Raw genomic sequence first — 27,566 nt, 5'->3', positions numbered from 1 at the left:
GTACGTGATAGAAACACAACAAATTAAAGGCTTGCCGCTGACCCAAAATGCACTGACCCAAAAGAGATTGCCTATGAAAAACTTAGAGTAAGGCCCTTCCGCAACACCCTCTAGTAGGAACAGCAGAGGCCAGAAACGCAGCTGAGCTTACACCGGGGCTTGCTCAGGTAATGAAGATGACCAGATTTTAATACTCAGGATTAAGTTCTTCATAATTTTGTTTTTCTGTCTGAAAAGCTCAGAAACTGAGGGAAAATGGCAAGGAAACGCAAATGGTACCTATTCTGAAGTCATCAAATTAGTTCTGGCATATATCACAACTTCACTACAGTCTTCTGGAATCAGGATCTAGACCGGAGCACGCAAACTGAGCAGAGTAAGTTTGTTTGATGCCATGCAGGAACATCTATCTCCTGCAATAATCAAATGCAACTCCCACTAATACCAATGGAACATGACTGTCCTTGCACCAGGGCTGGTATTCATTTCCTGCTACACCTCAACAGTCTGTAATTTACACTTATTTTGCCCACCTACCGGATGACAAATTGGTGCAAGTGCCACTGCATTTCCACCTACATATTCACTTTTAGACTAACATATACAGCACCAGTTACTCTACAACTCACCCTGCCAGAGCACAAGATCTTCACAAGGAAGCTGTGGTAGGTCACTGCTCCCCAGACCACAGGGCACAGCACAATGCGGGAGCAACAAGACCAACTAGGCTGTCCACTCCACCCTGTTCGCCTTAGCAGCTTTGCTTTCTGAAGGATCTTATGGAGCACATGTTCCAGCTTAGCTCAAAATGCTGTAGAAAGAGACATCTTGGAGCTGGATAAAGCTAACACTGAAGCGCTACTCTTATTACAGACTAAGGCACAGTGTGATGTGCTCAAAAAGCAAAGGTTCACAGGTGCATACTCAGACCTATATCCCTGGCCAACAACAATCTCTGGACATTTAACAAGCTGCACGGGCTCTTTGATTAAGACCAGTCTCCATCCTTTCTGAAATGTGTAAATATTTAATCATCCAATGCAGATTTCCCCCACTTAAGATTTTACAACAATCTAACAAACTAAACAACTAAATCCTTTCCTAAACAGGATGCAACCAAACTGGACTTAGATGTTGTTTAACTACTGTCTAGCACACTGTTATTAAAATGGTTTACACCACTGTTGATATAAACAAGACATAGCAACTAGATTTCCATCTAACTAGAAAAAGGAATAGCTTTTCAGTTCTGCTATGTACAGAAGCCTCACTTACACACCTTTATATAACATGCACAAAGTGGTATTCAGAACTGATGGGGATTTCTTCCTCACTGACTGTCAGAGCAGCACAGTTTTAAAGGTATGGATGTTGAACTGGCAGTACGATCTTTGAGTGTTGAGTACCACAAGCTGAACTCAGTCTTCTCCTGACAAAGTCACCACTATACTGACTAAAACATTATTGTCGTTGGAAAAAGAGAGAAACACATAAGTGTGCAGAAAGAATAAGTTCTGTCAACCCAGAATCAAAGTTTCCATAAATTCAGGAGCCAGTGTTAAACAACAAACTCCAGGCAGCTCACTCTACATTTACGATTGGATCCCTGCTCTGATCTAAGAGATCATAGTAGAACATTGTGGCTGGGAGGCTCCTTTTCATAAAAATACTCTGAACTTTCCAGCAATGTCTTTAACATTAAGTTACAGTAAAACAAAATTAAGAATATCTAGCATCTCTGACTGCATAAAATGTTTCCAAATACAAAACACCTGGTCAGTATCCTCAGAAACTGTGGCTTCTACTTTAAAAGTTCTAGCAACAACATTTAACAATGAACATTTCATGGCTACCTTCTCCTTATGAAGCTATGCTGCCTTTGCTGCTTTAACTGGGACCCTTTGCACGGCTTGAGGGAAATAATATTGTACCTAGACCTGACTAAAAGGCAGGGTTTCCCAAAACTGTCTTGTTAAAATTTGATTTTGACACAAAAAAAGTTTCCTGGATTCTGCACTGTTGCAATAAAATCCTGCTGGGGGCAGGATAAGACAATTACAGAGGGAAAGATAAGTGTCAACTTAAGCCATCATATCAACTTTCTAAACAGAAGGCAAATCTTTGTGCTCCTGGCCATGCTAGGAAAGGATTATCCTCTGCGGTTCTCCCTCCAGCCACACATTATTTCTTTCATCCAAACTGATCTCCCAAATCTCCCCTTCAGCCTGCAACTTACTGTTTAGTGTCCCTTCCATTTATTGCCCCCTTTCAAGCTGCAAATTTTGGATGGGTCCATGATGTACTCTACTTCTAAAAGGATGAAGGGAGGCAGAGATACAACGAGGGCTGAGGGCAGGAAAGACAAAGAACAGCAATGTTTTTTCTGGACCTATGTGTGTCCTCCACTTCCTAGGGATCTCCCATAAACGATATCCCCTACTAACATTACACCTCCAAATAAAACTTGCCGAGTTAAAACACACCACCTACTTTTGAAGATCCCATGGTAGGTCCCGGTAGGTCTGGTAGCCTTTCTGACCTCCAACCACAGCTCGGCTGAAGTCTGGACTGCGTAGCGAATGCTGCTGGAAAATGCAGGAGTCGCATTGACTGGTGTGACGGGAAGGGAAAGGTGTTGAGTGAAGATCCTTCATTGAGGCACGGCTGGCGCAACACCCAGCACCCTGTGGGTTATTGCAAAACGAGAGAGCGAACTTCGGAATAAAAACAAACAGAGGTAAGCATGGAGTCGATAAGAAGACTCTAACCTGATCAGCTCAGCATCAAAGAACTCCCCAGGCAGAGATGGACGGGGTAGATAAACCGGCCCAGGCAAGAAGACTTGTTCCTCACCACAGCAGAACAGGAAGTGTGTTAAGTTTCCCTTTCCTAGCACTCCCTTTCTGTCCAAATCGTGTCCTTACAGCAGGCCTTCGCCTGGCTGGCAGCACCTTCTACCATAGACTCACTGTAAAAGCCATAAGGGAGAGTCACCGCGCTGTCCACACTTCAGTCACTCGCCTCCTGAGGCAGCCAACACAAAGGCCCAGCACAAAAACAAACACAGACATAAACGGCTTGGTCAGCCAAGCCACATCTCCCTCAGTGCTCGCTCTTCCACAGCTGTCCTGGACTCCCTTGGCATCAGGGACATGACAACTATAAGTATCCAGCCTCCTAATTACACGTTAGTCATGTAATGGTTGGCATAACCCCGCCTGTGGAAAATGCTTACTCTGTGAAAAGGGCCACCAATCTCCTTGGAATTCACTTCTCCCAGTGCAAACCTGGTTCTTCAGAGCCAGCTGGAAGGGGAAAAAAATGGATATTCTCTGGTGAGAGATCGGGCACTTACATCTAAATCCCCAAATGAAAATGGAAAATTACCAGAATCCAAACTCCTTGCTTCTGGCCTTTGATGCAGTTGGGTTTTTGCCAAGAAGTTGGAAGCATTTGTTTTTTCAGTGAAGTGTCAGGAATCCAGTCACTTTCATGGGAACACTCATTCACAAAATCCTCAGTAACAGAGGAGTAGAAACAACAGAAGGATCAAATTTTCATCTAGTTAAACATAGTCCCTTTCCCTCTTTCCCCATAAATGTCCACTCACAAGCACTTCAGCATGATTTGAGGAACAATTGTCTGGACAACCCATTTCTGAGAAGGTGGGAAAAGCTGAGTGCTGCTGCACTGCACCTCCTGTTTCTCTCGATGTTTTTTTTTTTTTTTTTTTTTCCCCTTGCTTTGATCAAATCAACTGCTTTTTTTGGCTTCTCTTATCTCCCTGTAGAAGGGGCATTGCTGCAATTACCTACTTTGTATAAGTGAATACACAATTACCATGTACTAATACCCTCCTAACATCCACAGGAACTCTAGCACTCCATCTTTACAAACCAATTAAATCCAGAATTTATGAAAAGATGTTAAAATCGCCTGCTTTAACTTTTTTTTTCTTTCAAATACACATTACGATCACAAAATATGTCATCCTTTCAAGTCACACAGTCCTAGAACAGAAAAGGTTTAATTAAGCTTGGGATGTAACCCAAAGAGGCATGGAGCAATTTCTTCCCAGAATGGTCAGTCTGAGGCTGTGCACAGTGACCTGGTCATAGAGATAAAAGTTAGCAGCATTGTTAGCAGGTTATTAACATTAACTTCTTGATGAGTATTTGAAGACCACAAATAAGGTGCTCTGTGTAACTAGGCCAAGCACACTGGGCAAAGGTGGCCCTTGAAGTGTTGGCAGAATAAGACGCACAGATTTTTCCCTGATGTGCCTACAAGGCCAACTCTACCTACCTGGGTCAAGAGAAAAACAAATCCCAGCAGAACAGGCCTTTATTTCAGCAAACAGCGGGAGTTTGAGGTAAAACTCATTCAGGAACATGGGTTCTGCAATGAGATTTCTTGGAGAGGAAGAGGAGAACACCAGGTTGCGAGGGATCTCTGGAGGTACTGCTAGAGGAAGCATCATGGACAACAAATACATGAACTGGTAATTTTCAAAGCTCATCTCAAGGGACAGACCTTCTTCCTGTTGTTACTGTAAAGCATAAACAACAGAGATAGCCCAAAAACAGGATTTGGATTTTTTGGATCAATATTTTTTTGCAATTTGCCTAACAACAATTGAAGGAGGTTGCTTTTGTTTTCAGATTAATTAGCCATTAAAATAAATAGTCCTGGAAAACAGTGGAAAATAAGGAAATATTCTTGCCTGCATCAGAACATACAAGAGCCATTTACACATACTTGTCCACAGGAACAACGGTACAGACAGGCCAAGAAAAGACAATCATTAAGGAACAATTTTCTTCACAATAAATTAGCAAATTGCAAAGTGCTTATTACTGGGGAGTTATTCAGTAAGCAAAGTCAGTAAGCAGTATTTTTGGTTAATAGTAGGGAAGCAATACAGAAACTATCCATCAAAGCATAGGGTGGAAATCAGACAATGTGGGCGCACAGGATTTTGTAAATGAAAGTGTAAAAAGATGTAATAACGATTCCATCCATTTAACCCTGCAAAGTCAGCCCAGCCAGTCGGTCTGCTTGCCTAAGAATGGTAATAACAGGCTGCCTTGGTTTATGTTTGCGTACTCACACAGGCTGCATGGCTGTAGAGACAAAGGATACCTTGAGAGATGGCCACTGGCCAGCCCCAAAGCAATAACATCTTTGGAATTTATAAGCAAAGATGTTTCACATAATTGCCTACCAGTTACCCAACCTGGGCTACGAATTTTAGATCTTGTATCGTGCCAGTCATTACTTTTCCAGTGAGAAGTGGATGTTCCTGCCGGCGATATTCAACAGAACTGACAGAAGCACTGTTAAAGTGCACAGCACTAATCAACCTGAACTAATTAGACCTGCTCTGAGCAGGGGGTTGAACAAAGACCTCTGGACATCCCTTCGAATCTAAATTTTTCTGTGAGCACCTGAAAAGGCCAAATGGGTCTACTACAATGGAATTCTATCCTTGGAGATGTCCACTCGTTTTCCATCAGCTCATTTTGACAGCTCATTTGTAGCTTCAAGTCCCGTCCCCCCCCCCATCCTGAAAATATGAAAGCATCTTGCATTTGACTTCTGAAATGCAAGGGAGCTCTAAATGAGATGCATTTCTTTATACTTACCTTCAGCTAGACACGCTACACACCACCTCTCCTGCTTTTACAAAAAAAAAAAAAAAAAAAGTTTATTATAACATCTTTTCTTTGGCACCTGAAATTCCCAGCCATGGCTTTTAATAACTGATAAGTGGACGGAGAGAACGATTCTCTAGCTCAAATGTCAGGGCTGGGAGAGAAGCCAAGTCCTTTATCTTGAGCCACAAAAAGTCACTTGAGGCCGAATTTTAATACGTGCCCCTGCAGTTTTGAGATCCTGAGCATGGAGAGGCTCTCAGATGTTACAGCCATGGCCTCAAGCCCTGCAGTATGCTAGATCCTGCCCTGGTTGGTTTCCAAACAGTCCCTCTTTCCAGGCCCTTATAACAGAAACTGCTACACCCGTCTAAGTAGCAGCCAGAAAGGCCAGCCCACAATACTGACAACGCCCTTAGACAACAGAAATCCCCCACTTCCAGTGTCATTAAGAAAGAATTCATAGCCTGTCACCCCATTCAAGGCAAAAAGGTAGCACATGTATATGTACCTGTCCTCTGCAGCTGCCAAGCCAGAGCTGCTGCTTGGTTCAGGGGAACAGGCCAGCCCACATCTTGTTCCTGGGGTTACCTAAAATCAGGCCAACAAGCCTCTCTGACTACCCACCACACAAATCCTCCTCTCACGATCATCTACCAAGCATCTCCCAAGAGACGTGAGGTCTTTATATTGCTCGACTAGCCCTACAAAGAAATAAGGTACATTGAGATTAAAAAACAAGCAAACAAACTATATCCTTTACAGGTACTGCCAAAATTAACCATAAGATCGTAATTTTAGGCAGCAGAAGTGCAGAAAAGACTTCCTGGGAGCACTGATGCAGATTGATGCCCCGTGTCTGTCAGTGTTCAGGAGGCATTTGTACAACACCCTCAGCAATATGCTTTAACTTCTGGTTACCCCTGAAGTGATCAGGCATATTGATGAGCATACTGGTGAGGCAAGATGATCTTTGTAGGTCCCTCCCAACTGAACTATCCTATTCTGTTCTCTGCAAGTGATATAGTCAAAACAAGACTTCTATGTCTCTATGTTCCCAGAAAATGGCTAGCTTAGATTTGATTTCATTCTAGTTCTTACCAGCTATGTGTCTGCCTCTTTGAAACGCTTTCTGCCCCAGCTATTATCTGTGCCAGGTGACTTAGCAGCAGCATGCAGGACCCATGCAAGACTGGGGTTCTTGTGAGCAGTTGCCTGCCTGATGCATGGTACGCTGCCTTAGCTTTTGAGGCTTCACAGGCTACATCAGACATAATGAGTATCAAGCCCACAAAGTCCATCCTGCAGCCATTTCAACTCCGGCTAACCTTGCAGTCAGGGTTTAGAGGACAAGTGACTTTGAAGGAAAAACTCAGCGTGCTTCAAGCAGGGCTGCTCAGCACCAAAATTAAGGTCCCACTTAGCAGCAGTGCATACGAGAGCTCCCTCTTGGGTAATCTGTGCTCTGCCTAGGTTGCACAGAAAGGCTTGTTTTCCCCTCCATGCCCTACTATTTTCATTGATTACTCAATTATTGGTGACAGTGCCAGACAAGGTGGGGACAACAGCACCAAGTACTGCATCCTGGTGAAGTTCTGTCCATCAGCATGCAGGTGGCTCGGTGCCAGCTGTCCTCAGCTTGTCTTGCCGGAGCACTCACCTGCCACAGAAACCATTGGGGGGCAGTCATCTATCCTGAGTACCATAAACAGTCTAGTCCAAGCCTCCCGCTCAAAGCAAGAGCAACCAGACCATCTGGGCCACAGTCTGTCCACTGGGAAGGGATGATCTCAGTAACATGTCCCTTTGGTATGCAGGTCAGCTGGCCTGGAGTCCCAGACTGTCTGGGTCACTCAAAGGTTGCAGACTGCAGGTGACCCCAAGAGTCTGAGGGAAGTGAGACACACGACAATTGCAGGCAGCTGATTGTTTTTGACTTGCAAAGAACCGTCCGTGGTTTGAACAGCCTCCGGATACCAGGATGACGGCAAGTCCTTCCTCAAAGACTGTGCCGCCTAATGACACAACCAGAAGGTGGGAGGCACTGCAGCTGAGGGGAAGAACAGAGCAAGACACAACTTTGGGGGTTTAGCTAAGGCATTCCTTCCAGTAATCAAGTGAATGAGAAACATGCCATGAATTCCTTGACCTATCCAAGCTTACGGAAAAGAAGCTCATCAGATTTTTGAGTAACAGGTTTCCAAAAGCCTTTTCTTTGTCTTTATGGAAACAGCTCATTTGCATGAGAACAAGCTGCTAGCAGTGGCTTGCAAACAAAATATCCTTAAATGACACTTCCTTTGGGTAACATATTAAATTAGAAAGCTCAAGATAAAGCAGATTAACAGCCATTTGTAACACTTAGCTATTCTAACCATCATGGTAGTAATCAGCTACAAAATCCTCATTAATAAAGTGTCATGTACACAGCACATGCTGCCAGAAAACAGCAAAAAAGTAGTTTTCCCTACATTGTTCAAAAAAACAAAAAACAAAACAGACTTGTTACAAAGATGTCTGTTACACAGCCTGTCTCTGATTTAAGACTCCCTTTATTACACTTGACCTCATAAAACATGACACAAGGGCTACTGTTCTTCCAAAGGAACCTTTTTGTTCCTACCAACCTTGCATGTCTGGGAGTTCTGCACTAAGGCTTTTTTTTTTTTTTTTTTTTTAACCCTTTCAATCTCAAATTCCAAGACCCTCCCTTTGGCTATTCGGCATTCCAGACCAGGATCAATGAACTTTAGCAAATTTTATTCATTAAGAGCTTGCTCTTCTGGCTCAGAACTTTGCAAGTTTCCCATCTTGGAAAGGAACAAATTTAGGGTCTTCAATCTAGAAGAATCATCAGTTCTCAGAACAGGAGATCAAAGCAAACAGCAGCTGTAAGCCACTGCATCCTACCAGACTCCAAATTGCTGCTGCTCTTTGCCATCCTTTTTGCAAGAAGGCCAACGAGCTGAGAAAACAGACCCATGATACCAACGATAACCAATATTGTGCACTTTCAGTCTGCTTTCCTGCAGCACCGTGGTTTGGCTCTGGTGCAGCAGAGCAGCAGGCAAAATCTGCTCAGTCCCTTGCTCATAGCCATAACATGCTGTACTTACATATGTGAACAGGAGCATTTGATACCAACTTTTTGGTAAGTGGGGGAAGAAACCAAAGCTCGGTGCTGCGGAGACCTACTCTAAAAGCTGAACAGCTGTCCTTTCCTCAAATTTTGCAAGATGATCATGGAGCATCTCTGCACTGTCAAGGCAACACTGACATAGTACCTTGTACTCCAGGCTCCTTCCATGGACCTGAAACAGAGCACCTGAAACAGAGCACCACGAGTTCTAAGAGGCCCTTAAACAATGCCATTCACCCTCTAGTGGCTGATCCAAGACCTGCTTCTGCCTGCATGCAAAACAGGGTAACCTTCAGCAGGCAGGTTAACTTGTTCGAGTCTCAACAGCATGCACAGGGCTTCCGGTGACACTCCTCAAACAAGACAAAGACAACTGTTAAAGACTACATAAATTCAGCATGTAAATACATGGCACAGAATCGGTATAACCTTCATAAACTGACCAGTCCCCAGCTGGCAGTTGTTTACCATGACACAGGAAATTAACAAGTACCTGGAACAGAAGACAATTTTTAACAGTTTTTTATTTGAGTGACATATAAATTACATTCCTGTGTGTCACGCACAATTTATGGTTAGATGCATCCCATTCTGCCTTCAGTTGTGGTCACAATTCCTTGGAAAACATGGTTGAGAGCAGGCAAAGCTTGCAGCTTTAGAAACAGGTGAGCCCAGCTTAGAAAAAATACAAGTCTGCTAGGCCACCTAAACCAAACAATATTTTTGCTGCATACATTGCTTCAGGTTTCCACAATTTCTCTCAAGAAAAGCTAGACGATGCTGACGAGGACGTAGTTTTGCCATAAGAAAGAGATTCAGATCCATCAGGCCCATCTGCACCAGTATGCCTGTGGATGGAGTGCTGTTTGAGGCGATCTCATTGATAGTCCCCATTTATACTGCTTTGCATCACCAAGAGGCCTCAGAGCATGGAAACTACATTGCTTCCAAGAGAAACAAGGCCAGAAGACTTGTTCCTGCTGCGATCATGAAAAACACACACTGTGTCTGGTCCTCTGAAATCCCACTCCTCCTGGCTGCACTGCACTGGCACTTGGCATTAAGGTCAGCCATGCACTAGATCCCTCCAGATGGATGCTCAGAATTGGAAGCTCCTTCAGCAAAAAATGAGCTCACTTTTTCAGCTTTATGTGCACTACTTTGGAGAATTACATTTACAGCAGCCCTTTGCACAGATCAAAATGCTTAAATGTACTCAAAACAAGTGCAACCAGAAAGTTCACACACTCAGAAGAAATCTTTTGGACATCTACTTACCTGTTTCTGGAAAACAGTGAAATATCTGGGATTTGCAGACCTGAAAAATGTTATGTTCCTGAACTACAATGAAATTTGGCAGGATGAGGAAAAAAAAAAAAAGTGTGCTTTGGGAATTAGAAACTCATGGCATCTTTTAATAACGTTTCTTTTTCAAGAAGACTTGAATTTTACTTACTGTCCCACTAAGACAATTGTTACCAGGAAAAAAAAAACAAATCTTACACACTTGCCACGCATTGTTTTTAAGCTTCCTTTGCAGGCAACATACTTCAAATCCATGTTCTGTTTACGGGTTTAAAGTGATATTTGTCAGGCTCAGACCTATGGAACCACCTTGATACTTTTTATTCCCTACCTAAAACTTAAACCACTAAGGTTTTGTTTCTGGAGCTCACAGTATCCCACAAGAAAAGTTCCCAAGAGCACATTTTAAACACCAGGTCTTCATGATGTTCACAGAAGTAGAATCATCCAAACAACCCATAGCTCCAGTGAAGATCCAGTAAAGCATGGTTCGCTCTGCTTGCAGGTACCTAAATCATAGGTTGTACAATAAAAATACTTCTGTTAACTTGATGCTCTGTTGGGTAGGGTTTGCAGCAAGCTGCATTACCCCTGAATTACGACTGATGATATTAACTGACTTGTACTCAGTTTGGACAACACTTTGATCCTGAGATTATAATCAGTCTTTCCCCAAATCATCTAAATGTGAGGATGCTGAAAGCCTCCTGCTTTGCTCATCTTTGCTAGCCTGGCTTAAAATTCCTGCCTGTTTGCCACACTGAATCAGCTCCGGGTCTCAGCAGTGTGGCTGGTATTTCCTTTGACAAGTTTTCTCTTCTGACCACCAAAGAAAAAGAGAGCAAGTGAGTGGCTCATATATCTAACAATTAAGACCACACCATTCAGCGTTGTCAGAATGAGCAACCACACAGTGTTGGAAAGAGTCTGCAAACATGTTAAGGAAAGCATCCTCAGCAGCATGCTCCACTGCTGGGGTGTACGAGTTTGAGGAACATGGCCTCCTGAAAACAAAGGCAAAGAAAGTAGAAAGTTTGTGAGATCAGATGGGCTAGCTATGGACTAGCAAGAAGACACAGGCACCTCTTAACTCCTGACAGGAGAAAGATCTTTACATGGATTTCTGGATCAGTCTGAAGTTCTCTTTTCTGAAGCAGACATGCATTTCCACCGTGACAATGATGTGCTTTTTTTCACCCCCCAGAATGCAGCTGAAGATATACAGGTTAACTTAAAAAGACCTGAGAGCACCATTTGTGAGAACAAGCAGTTTTTGGAGATTGTTTTCAGCAACGGTCATACCAAGATTGTTACAAAGCTCCATCCTGCACAAAAAGCCAAGGACTTTTATTATAAACCATACAATCCGGAAAGTTTTAAAATGGAAATTCATTCAGCCCAATATTCTGATATGACAACAGAATGGCATGAATACAAAGTGGTTTTCAGTCTCAAATCCAGCAATCACTCGTGGCAAATGCTGTGGTAGGTACAGTACACACAAAGCGTGAAGTGGACACACTTGTTCAGCGAACGTGGACAGAAGTTGATGTCTCTCAGCAATCACTTCTTCAGAATAACACAGCAAAGAAAACTTCTCAGTTCACCCAGGTAGCTGACATGATACTAGGAACTGGAATGTCTCTAAGCCATCTTCTGTTCATTATTACAGTATGCTTCCTGGAGCATTGCAAGAAAAGAGCTCAAGGAGTATTCAGAAGCACAGCAGCCTTGGAGTCAGGCTCAGTTAGAGCTGGTCTACAGATAGGAGGGGCCTTGGGAACATGCAGCAAACAGATGGGCAATATTTTTGTTATGACTTCTCTTGGATGCTGATAAATAATTGTTTAGGCTCAGATGCTTTGCCTGGTTACAAAAGTAGTGGCCAAGACATTTGGCCACAGAGAAGAGGGTCAGCATGTTGCGCATAAACCAAAGCCTTTGCCCCTTTGACAGAATACTTTGCGAACAAACAGCTCTGTCACACGAATTGAGTCCGTTCCTTTCTGGAGGTAGGCCAAACCAATTTCAAGTCCTAGACTACTCTGAGCTTGCTGGCACTTGATACATCACCACAAGCCAAGCCAGCAGCTGTTTAGAGGGTAACCACAGAGCAGAATGTGTCAGAGGAATAGCCTTACACACAGCCCACAAAACTTAAGCCACTGCAGGTTTCAGATGCCCGTTTGGGAAGCGATCCAGTCTCGATAATAAGTCACTCGTGTGTATACTCCTGGTTTATTTGGCTTGCCACAGTCATCTCCCCAGCTCACTATTCCCACGAGATACCAGATTCCTCTGGAGTTGGCATGCACCAGTGGCCCACCAGAGTCACCCTATGGAGAAAAACATCAGTAGGCAGGAACATAAAGAAAACAGTGTTTGCTAATGAAGTGAGCACCACATTGTTCTGTTACAACTGACAAATGTTTGTCTCCAGACCACAGCTATGTTTAACCTCTGCATGACTTGAGAAGATGGAAGCTGACAGCCAGTATCTAATAGTCTCTTCCATTCTACACCCTCACATCTTCATTTATATATAAAAACTAAACACATAAGTGCAGACCACAGCCCAGGAGCAATGAAGTTCCTAATTTACATCTGTAAAGATCTTGAACCCCATAAACAAAACACATACTTTGGAGGATCTTGATTATTTCTTATTTCTAGGAAACATCACTTCCCACCCCATGTCCTTCCCTTTTACTATTACTTAAGACAAGACTTACCTGGCAAGCATCCACCTGTCCCTCTAAGTATCCAGCACACAACATTCCAGGTGTTACTGTTCCACCATACACCTCCCTCCTATTACAAATCCTAGTGCTTATGATTTTCACTTCTGCTTGTCGAAGTTGATTAACACTATTGCCTAGAAGGAAAAGTGGTATTAGGATTTGCAGACAGTGTATGCAACGTAAAACACACACAAGGATTAGGAGTAGTCACATTTTTCTATAGCTTTCCTGCCATTGCAGGCAGCAAAGGGAGCTACTCAGACAATGTCTAAAGAAGAAAGTTATTATTTATCCTGAAGTCCTTTACTCGCTCATCCCAAACATGACCCTTCTCCATCCAGATGCTGTTTCACATAACAGGAAAAGGGATTTTTGTACACGTTTCAGCATTCAATTCAACTGTTGGCTACAAGGTGTGTCCTTGATGCCCATAGAAAGACCCGTTTGGTTAACTGCAATGCAACTCCGGGCAATCACCCCAAGAATCTACCATAAAACACAGCTTATAGCTCAATCGCTCAGAAGGTTATTCAAGTTATTTGATGAACTGAAGCCTGAATTAGCACCAAAGAGAGATCTATCACAAAGTTTCATCAACTAGTATGACAGACAAAGCTGAATGGTAAAAATTCATGTCAGAGCTAAACCCAGAACACTAGGCAAGTAAGAATGAAAAACTGAGCACCTTCAGCCATCACAATACATGCAGTGACAAAAAAAAAAAGCTGCTCTTTTTCCCATAAGGCTAACCTGCTGCTTTTTTCCATATTCCAGGCCACCACTCAAAAGCAACAACAAAAAAGCAAGCCAAGTCCACCAGTGCATTGTTAGCAAATTCACTTCTTAAACACAAAATCTCAGAAATCCAAAACAAACAAAAACCATAAAACTAACATCAGCCTTGTAAGACACACGTGTGACAGCACGAGAAGAAAACAGACACTCACCATCGTTCTCCAAAGCTCCCCAGCCTGTGACAAAACAAGAAGCATTATCCCGGAATACATGAGATGCTTCAGGAAGACAGACACTGTGTACATCACTTGTGAACTCAATAGGGGAGGCAAGTTCCACAACAGCCACATCATACTCATGATCGAGGAGAAATTCGCTATATTTTTCATGAACGATAATTCTTCGGACGTATTTTTTCTGTTTCGGAGGTCTCAGCAGAATTCCAAAGCTGGCTGTCCACCTCCGAGGCTCTTTTGCTCTGAAAGACATTTGGGATGAGGTCACAGCCATACAGAAGATCCTAACAAGAACACAGCTTTCCATTTCACCAAAATGTAATGTGGTCAGCTTTGTCCAAGGAACAGAGAAGAGACAGATATCTTTCAGCAGGTATAGACCTTAGTGGGCCTTGAAGGACAAGAGAAGACCTGTCCGAGCACCCAGAAGTTATAGGGCCTATAGGATCAGAAAGGTGCTGATGACTTACCCTCTAAAGCAGTGGGCCGCAGTCACAAGCCATGTATTACTGATCACTGATGCACCACAGCGATGGGTCCCATCGAGCTGAATACTAGCCTGCCATGGCCATTCCCCATCCTGTGCACGCTGCCCGCCGATTATTCTTTCCACTCCTGTGAAGGAGAATGTCTCCCTTCGAATTCCACAGACTGCCAGGAAAAAAAAAAAAAGGAAAAAAAAAAGGAAAAAAAAAAAAGGCAGCTCTGGTTTAGCTGATTGAGGGAAAACAGGGTCTTGCTTTGGGCAGGCCCACGCGGCTGCTGACACAGGCACAAGAGGGAAGCGATGTCAAGAGAAAACCCTCACCTAAAGCAGTGCCTTCAATAGCAGGGAAGCCAGGTTTTGTGGTCACAAGCATCTCGGGATAGGTATGGGGTTAAGTGAAAGTTGGTAGAAAAACTACCACTTTTTCATTAAACCAGTTGCCAGACACAAGGCCATGTGAACTTCCACGAAGGCTGTGTATCAGAGAGACTATTTTCTCCAGCTGTAACTGTTTGCCTAACTAAAAAATACTGCCTTTCTGTGAAACTCACTTTGTTTCGTATTTGTCTAGAGTTGTACAGAGGGATATGCTTGCTGGTGTGTATGTGCATACAGGCTCACACCCACCCATGTTATTGGGCACAAAGACACACATGCACTGGTAATTAACCATTAGCTTTTGTAACAATGACATCTGAGTTTCATCTAAAGAGGCTATCCCTCTCTTGCTACTGTACATTAAAGAACATCAAAAACACTTAAAAACTGAGTGCAAAAACACTGCTGAATCCCTATATAAACAACTGCCAGACCAGGACAGCTTTAAGCTTCAATACACACACCAACACCAAAATATGCAGCAGACAGACACTACGCATCACTTGTGAACTCAAACGCTGCGGGGCAATCTTTCATTATTTGTAAAGCCCCACCTGCACAGCAAAGGAAATAACAACACAATCAGTACAGCTTTAAGTGTCACAGAATTGCTAGAGAAGTTCAGCAACAAAAAAAAAAAACAACCACCCATAAACCAAGGAAATAAGAAAAGGATTTTGTCAGGTCACCTGCAGGTCAGCTTTGACAACAACAGCAAAAAAATAAATAAATACTGTCGTCTTCTTCCAACAATTTACTTACAGCCACTGTGCCAACAGCACAGTCATATATCAGCCAAAAAAAAACCACAAAACCAAACAAGTTAATTCTCAGGGACCATTTAAACATGGAACATCCATGTGCAACACACGCAATGCCCGTGACCATGCTAGGCAGGGATGCTGGAGGTCTCTAGTGCTCAGGACAGCACAAAGATGCAGTCAGAGACCCTTTGTACAGGGTTCATCTGAGAAGGTACTGATCCTGTTTCCACGCTTCCAGAGGAGTTCTATCACCTTACCTGAGAGCACGGAACAGGAGAGGGACTCAGAACCTTCCCTTCTTCAGGGCTGTGTCACTGCCTTGCTCTTGCTGTGGACAGCTCTCCTCCCTCTCCCATCCTCTGGTCTTTCCCTGAAGGCTGCAAGCTTTTAGCTCCCAAACCTTAAGAACATCTATTGCCAAACTTTCACAGGGAGGAGAGGGCCAGATGGAGGACGTATTGGAAGGAGTGAGGACATGCAGCTGCTAGACATGGTGGCAGCTCACCAGATCACTCATTTCCACAGATAGCTCACTTCCAGCCTTGTGTTTGGCACTGCTCCAGCACCACCTCCGACTCCTGCAAGGCCATGGACATGACCTCTGTGCAGGGTACAAGACAACAACCCTTCTCTTACAGACAAACACTGTTAGACGAGGAAAGCGGCAAGAGAAGAAAGGAAAGATGAATTCCTGAGCAGTCTAAGAGCTATTCGTCTTTGCCAGCAGGATGCTATTAGCTGCTTTAGTCTGTAGGGTCGATGGCTACCAGCTCAGGGCAGACAGGAATGTACACACGTGCAATGAAGCAAAGGACTGAACAGGGGCTCTGCAGGCAGCAGGTTGTCTTCTAGAGAAAAGCATCTGGCATGATCACTTTCAGAAACTGCTTAAAAGCTAGGGCTTTCTTTAAGACTCCATGTATGTTATGCTTGGAAGATACAACCTGGACAACATTGTAAGGCTGTGTTTTTCCTGTCTTGCTTGTTTTAGCAAGTGGCAGTCTCCCATCCAGCACGATTCTCAGCTCACAGCAACTGCAGTCCTCATGCAAAACTCACTGACAGCAACTCATCTACTTCACGTGGTCAACACTAATGCAAGTGCTTCCCACCACCACCAAGCTGGAATGTCTAACTCTGGAAATACTGTAGAGCCAGCAAGACTCAAGTCTTGCCTGGCTCATGAATTACCTACTATTATCTACTACTCTAATAGCTTTAAGAAGTTATTTTTCAACTTGTATCTCAGGTATAAAAAAAACATATAAACACTGAATATATAAGCACCATGTCCCTTGATAATTTCTGTAAAGCATTTGTACTTACAGTTGTTTAAAAGCGTATCTCCCTTGTCCTCATTCAACTCTGAAATGAAAAACAAAAAATATAGTGAGCATCTCATATTGCTATGTGATCTAGGACAGACTGCCTCCTTTCTGTACTAGTAAACATATGAAATGGTTTGCCTTGCTGCTTGTAGTGACACTATGGTCAAAGTAATTTGCTGTATTGGAGAGGTTCAGTTAAGCTTACAATCCTCACTGAAAGCACAAGGCCAAAGGATGAATCTTTTGTGCCTTAGCTCAAGGCTTAAAGAAGCAGCAGATAGATGACTAAATAGGTCCAAGTAACATCTACATGTGCTGAGGGCTATGCATGATACATACATGTAAACCTATATGCGTAGGTTCACATTCAGTAAGGCAAGGTGGTCACAAATCCCCAGTGTTGAGATTGGCTGTAACGTTACTGATTCTTCCCTACAAAAACTCCCTCTGCCAGGTTCTGGTAGCAACCAATGACAGAATCATGGGAGAGGACTACTGACTGCCCAGGGAACCACACGGTTTGGTTATGAACATTTGCTACAGCAACCTGTGGAATAAGCAAAGGAAATGGCAGATGATGGAGAAGAGAACCATCTCAGATTTTTATTTAAGAGCTTGAGGACTCCACATTTAAGTACCTTGTGATACAGGTTCCTCACCAATTCACTGTGCATCTTAGCAGAGTAAACCCAGAGTGAACCCAGCTCGAAAAGTTGGGCCTCTTTTTTGATGGATTAGGTTGGCCAATCACATTCAGAGCTAAGTCACACACCCAACTTCTGATGCACAGAGCAGAACTCACTCATTAAAACAGGTGTCAGTCTGCTTTAGCTCTCTTCAAGCTACTACTACTTTCAAGTTCCTGGGCTGTCAGCCACTAAAACAATTTTGAGAAGGGAAAAGAAGAAAACAGCAATTGCATGTATTTGTGTAGTAAAGCGAAGCTCATTACACTGAAAACAGTGAAGTATGAGGAACAAATTCCAAGCTAAAAACACAAACCTAAGGCACTTGCCTGTGAGAGTTATAGTAGACTGGTCAACATTCAATGACGTTGAGCTTGTTTTCAGCCTTCTGCGTAACACAGTGTTGACACGACTCCAGCTTGTTGCTGTACTATCAGCTGAGGCAAATTTAAATACCAGAGCAACAGATACAAGCACTCCGCCAGGATCCGGGCTGCAAACCAACATAAACAAAGTGGTGTCATTCTCTTTGCACACTAAGCCTCTTAGTTCTGCTTGCACTGTCTGCCTTCCTTATACAAGAACAGGTCTGGTCTGCACAGATGTGTGGAACGAACAGCATAGCTGTGCACAAGCAAAGGAAGATGACGACATACGTCAGCAGACAGCAAAAGGCCTGGTTCACGCTGTAACAACAATCAGAGGGAATCTTCTGCAAGGAGAGGAAGAAATACTCCCTTTAGTCTCTATGCAGCTCCATCAACAGAACATAGCAGTAGAAACAACACAAGAGTTAAAACCATTCAACAGATACCAAACAAGCCATTCCTAACATCCATTTATAAGACCTAGCTTAGATCCACAGAAATTTAAAAGGTCTTCTGGCATTTCTTTCCATGTAAGTCACTTGTCCATTTATGGGTGAGTTAGCATCCTTGGATCGAGAGACAAAAATCTCAATAGTTTGTGTTATCAGAACAAGGTATGATCATTTATTATCAATACAAACTCTGAAGCACAATACTTTAGACTAACAGTCTAAAGGAAAAGCAACAGAAACCTAGAGGCAAAGAGAGCAGAGATGCAGCTAAGCTGAACCAGTGCACATTTACACAAAGAAGGTACTCTCTTGTGTACTCACGCTAGTGAAACTTTAAAAGCAGAGCACTGTTTGGTCAGCCTAAAAGGTATTAAGGAATTGTTTAAGTCTAGCTCCCAAATCTTGTAATTTCTGTAGCTACACAGCATGGGAGGCTTGCGGAAGAAACCAGTAGCAGAGAAAAATGTGAACAACCTAAGAAAATATAATCACCTAGTGATCCCCAAAGTGCTGTGAAAAAGGATATTTGCAGGAAGTGTGGCATTCTTTGCCATAAAGGGAAAGATATTCCACAGCAGATTTAGGCCTTATAGAAATTTAACTATTTGAAACCCAAATTGTGTGATGGAAGTGATGGTTCTTATCACTGAGAGCAATACAAGCTATTGCACAGAGAAAAAAGACTTAAAAGCTCCCACAGGATCTTCATATCTGTATGTCCCTTTTGCCTCTTTTCTGCTCTCTATCCAGGCATCTCACAGTGGAATTTATTCCTTCAGTTCTTTTTTGAGAGGAGGGAGAACAGTCACTTCTTGCTGCACACCACGCAGAGGGGTAAACACCAGCCTAAACTTCCCCAAGAAGAATGATATGGAATAAAGAGCTGACTGGATCTCTTGAGCCCTTAACTAGCAGTGAAGGCTGGGATCACCTAAAAAGTCACTTACTGCATCACAGCCACAAACAACTGGTGTTCAAGTAATCAACCTGCCGAAGTATAAGGCAAATTTTCTCTTCTTTGCTGACCTCTAAGCAGATTAAGCCCTCACCAGTGTTTTGAGCCCCGATGGAGAGCAACAAGCAGCCAAGACTTAGTCATCCAGCTGGCATAATCCAAGCAAAATCAACCAGGCACATTCCCTACTGTCATGGGGTAGGAAGAAAAGATCTTCATCACATTTCTGTTTGTTCCTGACCTTCACATTACTTACCTTAGACTGACAACATGGGACCTGATGTACCTTTGACTTAGAATGGACTTCTTAAATACTGTAGACATCTGTTAAAGGAAAATAATGTGTTAAAACAGACCCATGATATGTGCATGTTTCTCAAACTAAGAGTCTCATGAGCCTCTGAAGCACAAAAAGTTGCTTTCAGATCCCCACCTCTACACCAAAGTTACTACTAAGTTTCCATCGGAGGTTGCAGAACCAAAAATAAACAGCTGACTTGCCAAATTTTGCTGTCTCGCCAAATTTTGCCATCTCTTCTGCTCTCTGGGTGCCTTTTCAACTACAGGCTTGCTGGAACAGACAGCACGTGTGCTTACCATCTGTTTGCACACAGTCAACAAGGCATCTTTGCCACTACAGCAAGGTTTTAAAGCTTGCTGACAAGCTTGCAGTGGAGCGGAGAAGCACTTGTATAATTCCTCCTTCCTGAGTGCAGAGACAGCAACAAGGAATTTAACACTCCCTGTGGAATGCTAGAGTCCAGAAATGACTGGGGAGGATATAAAGATGACTGGAAGATGACTAGAAAGGTTGTAAAGAAGACTGAGCCATATTCTTTTCAGTGGTGTCCTGTGACAGGACAAGAAGCAATGGGGACAAGGCGATTGACTCTATGATTCTACAACCTAGAGTGAATCTGCCCTGAACAAAAACACTGAACAGCACCCCGAAAGGCATGCGGTCCCAACTTTCTGGTTTAAATAAGTTACCTGGACTTTTGCTATTTTCTCCACTTAAGGCTTCCTCACGGTGCTGTGCTTTGTGCATCTCTGAAGTAATTTTAGTCTCTCTTCTGTACCACCCTGTCTTCCTTCCTTGTTAAAAGGCAATCAATGCCAAGCAACACAGTCCCCTTGCCAGTAGCATGTGTTGGACAAACAGCCTCTCACAGCTCTAGTTCATACCCTGTATGCCCTCCGGGACATTGAATCATGCTGAGGTTAAACTGTTCCTCTGCTAGACGATCAAACTTTTTCAATTACTGATTCCCACAGTACACCCCCTTATTTAATGGGAACGGACTGCAATTTTACTGCCCAGCTCTAGGCTTCAATAAGAAATAGCCCTGAAGCTGCTAGGGTACAGCAACCAGCACAGAACATTCTCTATCAGCCAGATGCTATCCCTGCACTGAATATGTCCACAACTATTTACAAACCCCACCTGATTTGGGGTGGGAGTGCACAGGGCCATTTACTGCCCCGAATCTATGCAAGTCCTGTGCAACCGTGGGAAAACCAAGAAGTTCCCAGCAGGAGTTAGGCATCTAATTCCTGATTATTTCCAAGAGAACTAAACACTTAACACTGTGATGATCTGAGCCTTGACCACATTGTGCTATTTTTCCCATCTGCCCCAGGCAGCAAAAACACCAAACTACCTCTAAAGAGGTCTGGAGAGACAGATACCATTGAAAAAAATTGCAAGGCATGCAGATACCATGATGCTGAGAGCAATAAGCAGGACACAGGCTGATCTTTCAATAAAGTTTTTCTTCCCAAGCAATCTACCCTTTTTCTCAAGCATTTAAAACTTAATGTCATTGCTGGTTTCTCTGTTGGCAATAGCAGGCAGGATAGTCTCAACCACCCTGCTAAACACAGGTGAGTGGCAGAGTCAGGGAACAGACTCAGCTTTTCCACTGTTTAATCTTGTTCCTCTCCTCATCCTCCTACTCTTTGTCCTGGGAATTGCCCAGTATAATCCAGCCACATAAGACGAGGCACAATCACCTCTGAGTCTAATTTCCAATCACACAAATGAAGGACTCTTCACCACAGGTCAGGCAGTAACAGAGAAACATCTTAGCTTACCATGTTTTCAATCTCTTGGCTCAGGTATCTGAATTCTTCTGTGGTTTGCCTTTCGTACCGAGTGTCATACTGGATGTTGGTGATAAGGAAAGCTGCATTGTAATATCTGTACTGATCTGCAGAGGGGAGAAAAAGGAAAAGTTGTTCATTTTCTTCAATACAGTTCAAGCACAGCTCCACACAGAACATGGCACAAGTCAGACTTTCAGGCTTTGGCTGTGACCAAGCTCTGGGCAGCACTGTGAGGAAAGGGGGATCTGGGCCACTTTGTTGCTCCATGGACCAACTGGGGGCTCATTTCCACCCTGACAACTACACCAAGCAGCATTAAATTACATCCACTAATAAACTTCTGAGGACCGTCTTCTTCTAATCAGCCTAGATGCCCTCTGGCATGTCCCCGCCCCACAAAGGCAGGTGGCCCAGAGCTGTTTGCACCCATTCAGCATTCGGGTTAAGTTTAAAACCTGGCTCTCGAGGGAATGGCAGAGAAGGGCCCTATAATGCAGAGTTAGCAAAAAGCTAACTGCAAAAACAAGCTGCAGCTCTGCCCCTACTCTTTCTGGTACCCTAACATAAACCAAGGCCTCACTGACTCTCAGTGAGCTGAGACAGCAACACAGCTAGCTCTGTCCCAGTAGCAATATACTTCAAAACCCCTCACATCAGTATTTCAGAAACTGGGAATAGAGTGGCATCATTCAAGTACCACTGAAACCAGATCCGTGGTAACCAGGACTCCAAGAAAGCCCAAACCTCTGTCCTTTCTCCTTCTGGAATATCCTCAGCCAGAGATGCCAGGTTCAGTTTCTGCAAAAATCCTGTTCAAGACGAAGCTTACTATGCATAACTTGAGTGCCTTAACGAGACACTTCTGGTTTACACTCAAGACCACAGTTATTGGTTAACTGTGGATACCAGGGGAGAGAGCAGGGCAAGGCAAACTGAAGTACAGACAAAATTTAAATCCTCACTTCAGGTAAGTAATATTTTAAGTATTCTTGGGGGGTTTCTAATCAATACAGGACTTTCACAGGCTCTAGTAAGTTCTCATGCAGATTCTATACCTGGGGTGAATTTCATACCTGAATCACCAGGCAGGACCACAGTAGCAAGTGAAACACAACAGATACCTCAAAAGTCTCCTTAAAACAACAACAACAATGGGATGCACTTACAATGGCACAAAAAATACGTAATCAAGCCAATGACAATGGCCAGACCAACTATTACTGACACAACGATGACTGCTATCTTCCATGGCTCCATACGCTTCACTGCTGTGTCCATCTGAGACAGGATCTGCATTGAAGAAGAAAACACAGATAAATTCAACTCTGTTAGAAACACAGTAACACATCCTGAGCAAAACTGCATCTGGTGCGGCTTAACTCAGCTCACTGACACAAAAACTCACAGAAAGAGGTAGGTTGGGAAGGCCTCCAAACCCTAGGGGTTTGGATCTGCTCAGACGAGGTTCCACTGGAGCAGGTTGCCCCAGGCTTTGTCAAGTGTTCACTGTCTCCAAGAACAGAGATCTCTCAGGGATCCTTGTGCAGTCTCTGACCACCCTCAGGGCAAAAGCTTTTTCTCCTTATATTTAGTCAGAATCTCCTGTGTTCCAGCTTGCCTCCACTACCTCACATGCACAGCTGAGAAAAGCCTCAAGTAGTGCAGGCATGGTCAGTAGAGACGATTTCCCATCAAGAAGTATTACACAGACCTCAAGTACAGCTGGCTGCCCACACAGGTATTTAAACTGGACTTGAATGTAACAGTTCATAACAGAGGAGGCACCTTCTGTACTCTAGGCTATCAGAGATGCTATAAAACACACCACTTTGAGTTCTTTTTCATTGGTATGAGTAGTAACATTTACCGGTCTTCTACTGGCTTTGGGTTTCTTTGCAGCAAAAGCATGCATATGTTGTAAGAACATCATGCCTTCTGCCAGACAGCCTGCCAGAGGGGAGAGAAATAGCTCCTAACATGACAACACACGACAAGAAGACCCAGTCTTGTTGGCACACCAAAAGCCAGCAGCAGACCCATGAGAGGGCTGGGAACCTAACTCACACATGGACAAATGCACAGTAAGCCTTTCCCTCCCATTTATTTTCTCTTGCACAGCATTAGGCAAGAGAACATTAGGAAAACTGCATTTTTGCGCATGTCCTCAGTAGCTTTGTTGTAGGATGATGCAAAGCTTTAAGTGCAATTATTTCAGATCCCTCGTAATTCTACAGGGCACTATGTAGTAACTGCTGTCATGCCACGCACCAGGCCTCTACATCACAGCTGGCTTTAGTACAAGGTGTCAGAAGAACATGTGGGATAATCCCTCAAAGGTGCCTGGAGTGACAAATGGCAGCAGCCAGCTCTGGGGTGGAGGCTCTCAGCTGACTAGTCACCATACTGCATTATGCCCATTAAACCATGTTTGCGTTTGCTGTTTGCCAGACATACTAAATGCTCTTCTCCCCCTTTCCAGGCCTTTGGCACAGTCGTTTGTGAACAACATTTGAGAAGACAGGAGCAGGAAGCAGCAGGCAGGCAGAGAGAGCGATGCTTTGCAGGTTTTCTGGCTGTGGGGTGGCAAGGAAGACAGCAGAGTGAATATGGATATGAGCAAGCAGAGTGGGATGATAGCAAAGGCTGTCGGTGGCCTAAGATGAGCTCAGGGGACAGACCAGCAGTGAAGGTAAAGCTGTGATGCACAAATCCATGACAGCAAAGATAGTGAAGCAGTGGGAGAGTGAGTGGGTTTATACACTCTGCCTCAAGGGTAAGAAAGTTGAGAAAAACTTTGAGGAAGAGATGGCAGGAAACAAACTAGGAAAATGATGGGAGAAAAAAAGGACAGAGGCACAGAAGAAGCAGCTGAGGGGGCTGCACACAGTGAGGGAGTGTTAAGTAAATGAGAGGGTAGTTGGAAGCAACTCACACACTTTGATCTCGTCACCCAAAAGCTTGGTTTATCTAGTGAGTGCTGGCAGGCATCCCAGTCCATTGCTTAAGAAGGGAGGCAGGAAAGTTTTTATGCTCTCTAACCGGTGGTGTTTTCTGCAAGGCTTTTCTGCAGGTCTAGCTGTCTCCCCACTAGACCATCTCAGTTCCCTGGTGGCAAAGCAGACTGTAGAGCAGATGGGAGCAGCCTGCCTAGGCTGGTCAAGATTATTTTTTTGGGGAACCACAAGTTGCAGTGGCATATAGTATTCAGTCACTAGGACTGAACTGGTTTCACCAAGACCTTGACTTCAGGCCACCTAGACCTTCACTGTATATGCCACCCCCTAACCCAAGGGTGTAACGGATGGAGAGATTCAGATGAAAATGAAATACCTCTGGGATTGCCCTGCCTCAGTTCAACACATTGCAGTTTCCCTGCAGTTTCATCCTCAGCTCACGGCTCGTGGTCTTTCAGACCCAGCAGGTGGGACTGCAGCTTACCTCACGGCCAGTGCCCTGGGTGGCAAGACTCTTGGCTGTTATGGTAATAATATGCCTTCTCCTCACCTAGTTGCCTCTTGTGCTTTCAAGATGCTGCTTTGGCATCCCCTGCTTTTTTCAAGATGCTGCTTTTGGCAAGCCCCTGCTGACAGGCTTGCCTGGTTCCTTGTGCTTCAGCTGTTCCCATCCCAGTGGGCTTCCACTCAAACAGCAATCAGCACAACCTCCTTCCGCTGCTCTTGGCATGGGGAGCATGAAGCACAGCTTCAACAGCATATGGCTGACTCTGCAGAGACTGAGGCAGCAGTATTCCTATTTCTTAACCAATGTTTTTTTGACCTGTATATAGATTTCCTCAAGATGGGGCCTTACGATTAAGATTCAAAAGCTTAAGAGTCACACTAGAGAAATGAATGTCTTGTTGCCCACAGGACTCGTGCTCTCACAGGCAGAGCACTACCTGGAATTTCAGTCTCTTTTTTTCATGCAAATATTGGATACACATCAAACCCTGCCAGCAGAGACCCCCTTCCCCAAAATTTCAGACCTGCCTGCTCCCTAGACGTCACAGAGATTTGCAAAAGAGAAACTGACACCTTAACTGCCACAGCGCTGGGGGAAATGAAAACATTGGAGATGAAAAATAAAAAGCTTTCTCCACTTCTGATACTGATTTCACTAAAAGAATTTAAGAAAACAGTTTTTAGGAAGCACTTCCTTATATTTCTATACTTATACAGATCATTACTCTGTGTATGGCATATACAAAATGAAGTGTACCTCTTCAAACCCAAACCAGTTTCCTCTCTTTAGTAGGATGCTCTTGACCTCTACCTTGCACCTCTGTCTTGCTAAGGTGAGTACCAGGACAAGAAAAATCTCTTGTGCAGTGGAAGGGCCAAGTCTCACCACCTCCCACGGTGCACATTTGCCAATATACATCCTTCAGCTATGCTGCCTGAGTGCAGGACCTAGCTCAGCAGCCCCCATCTTTTCTGTCCACTTCAACAGCAGAGATGCTAGTCAGCAGCTGTGCAGAAGGGCTGGGGAAAAGAAAAAAAAAAAGAAAAAAAAAAGAACAGATGGCCTTATTTGTCCCAGGAGTAGCTATCCATCACTCTCTGAAGAAAAGCCTGAGCGTAGGCAACACCAAGCATGTACTACTTGTATTGGAGCAAAGTGTATTTCCAGTAGTGCCCAGGAATTCTAGTCCTAGACTCCGTGTTAGAGACTGTATGCACAAAACAAAAACACTCACAAGTAGGTCTGGCTTCGAGCCTGACTCTGCCGAGGCCAACTAGGATGTTTAAGATGACAGCTCTTGTTCAGGTTACGTCCAGTCTATTCAGTCAGTAATAATCACACAAGTTCCATCTCCAACTAACTCCTTCACTCCCCAAGCCTTTTTGCTGCCATGCCAGGAGGTGCAGGATCGTCATGCTTTACCAGAATAACCACCTGACAGGGATTCTTGAGCCTTGGACAGCCATCTCTGTAGTTAAATAGCTCAGTGGCAGGTGGATCCCCCTGTTCAGCAATCAGGTTTCTGTATGGTCTTCACGCTTCACTCACCAAGAAAACTCTGCTCCACCCAGCAACACTCCCTTGGCCAGAGAAACACCGATTCTTCTGTGGTGCTGATGAACGCAGAGGCAGAGATTATCTGATCACCTTAGCCTACAAATGAATCTTTTCCTTATACCACATGCTGATTATTGTTATTATTACTATTTTTTATATATATATTTTTTTACAGCCCAAACTACAGTAACCAACACTTCACTCTCAGGAGGGTTATCAGGGGAATTCAGGTAACACCAATATACTCATCCTTCAACAGAGCACCCACCCTTGTGAAGGGTGAGGATGACCTTCATTCCTCAAAAGTAAGCCTTAGGAAATCAAAAGTCACTCTCCACTCAGAAACCTTGAAGGCTGAGTCCTCCCTGCTCTGAAAACCACCTCCTCACAGTCTCTATCTGGCAGCTTCTGGTCTGCAGGAAATAAGCAAGAGCTTTCAAACCCTAGATCTTTACGTTCAGTACAAACCTGCTTATCTTGGCAAGACGTTGAATGAACATCAGACCTCCTCCAGCAATCAACATTCTCATTTAAAACATGCTTAATTCCCAGGGAGCCCAAGATGATCCAGTGAGTGTAGCATCTGGAATTCCTATCATGGTTCATTTTGAACTGGTAATGGGAACTATTAGTCTCAGTTTACACACCTCGGCTCCGTGCCAAAGAAAGCATTTCAATGACTAAAAAGTTATTCCATGCCAAAAAAAAGAATCCAAATAAACTATTTTGGAAGTAACTTAATTCAATATAAACATAGCTGTTTTACACACAAAGGTGTGTTTATGCACATATGTCAAGCCTTGATACAGGATATAAATAAGTGAAATGTAGCAAGAATTAAAGCTACATTAATAGTTATTGGCACATCAGAAAGAACTGTACTGAAATTTCAATGGAGCCAAGATTGTCTGGTCTTCCTTATGAAACCAAGCAGAGAACTGACTGCATTTCTGGTTGAATTTCTGACCACCTCAAAATGAACCCCTTACCTTCCAATTTGGAACATTTATCCAAAAGTAAAGGCAAGCACAATACACAGGTGATAAGCCGTCCCTTCTCTCTCACTCTGTACCAAACTCCTTAAAAGGTTACTACGCTCATTCCAGCTCTCAGGTCTGCCTGACAGAATTTGATTCACTATATTGAACTTTTCTCTCTCTTCTACTGCATGTTACCAAAAGCCTCAGTAACACTGATACCAGGAAATTGAGCT

The 27,566-nt window shown here is 43.7% G+C and overlaps 2 protein-coding genes across 8 annotated transcripts in view; both read right to left on the bottom strand.

Annotated features, from left to right (window-relative positions):
* The window catches only part of LOC311435652 (transmembrane protease serine 11E-like), a 45,309-nt gene extending 39,256 nt beyond the window's left edge, over positions 1-6,053 (bottom strand). The window contains exons 1-4 of the mRNA XM_084516890.1: positions 5,646-6,053; positions 3,236-3,305; positions 2,769-2,968; positions 2,491-2,684 (exon numbers count right to left, since the gene is read on the bottom strand). Of these exons, the coding sequence (XP_084373016.1) occupies positions 2,491-2,654 (164 nt within the window). The 5' untranslated portion in view covers positions 2,655-2,684; positions 2,769-2,968; positions 3,236-3,305; positions 5,646-6,053. The remainder of the gene's footprint in view (positions 1-2,490; positions 2,685-2,768; positions 2,969-3,235; positions 3,306-5,645) is intronic.
* A 5,368-nt stretch (positions 6,054-11,421) lies between these two features.
* LOC311436841 (transmembrane protease serine 11E-like) overlaps positions 11,422-27,566 on the bottom strand; it is a 48,884-nt gene continuing 32,739 nt past the window's right edge. For all 7 annotated transcript variants that reach the window (XM_084519357.1, XM_084519358.1, XM_084519355.1 and 4 more), the window contains 9 exons: positions 22,501-22,624; positions 21,323-21,438; positions 19,485-19,552; positions 17,783-17,946; positions 16,766-16,804; positions 14,281-14,461; positions 13,787-14,052; positions 12,831-12,973; positions 11,422-12,434 (listed from right to left, as the gene is read on the bottom strand). In XM_084519357.1, coding sequence (XP_084375483.1) covers positions 12,273-12,434; positions 12,831-12,973; positions 13,787-14,052; positions 14,281-14,461; positions 16,766-16,804; positions 17,783-17,946; positions 19,485-19,552; positions 21,323-21,438; positions 22,501-22,624 — 1,263 coding nt within the window. In that variant the 3' untranslated portion in view covers positions 11,422-12,272. The remainder of the gene's footprint in view (positions 12,435-12,830; positions 12,974-13,786; positions 14,053-14,280; positions 14,462-16,765; positions 16,805-17,782; positions 17,947-19,484; positions 19,553-21,322; positions 21,439-22,500; positions 22,625-27,566) is intronic.

Source organism: Aythya ferina (assembly GCF_964211825.1).
Source record: "Aythya ferina genome assembly, chromosome: 4".
Taxonomy (NCBI): Eukaryota; Metazoa; Chordata; class Aves; order Anseriformes; family Anatidae; genus Aythya; species Aythya ferina.
Note: the sequence above shows the minus strand (reverse complement) of the source record. Positions and strands in the feature narration are given on the sequence as shown.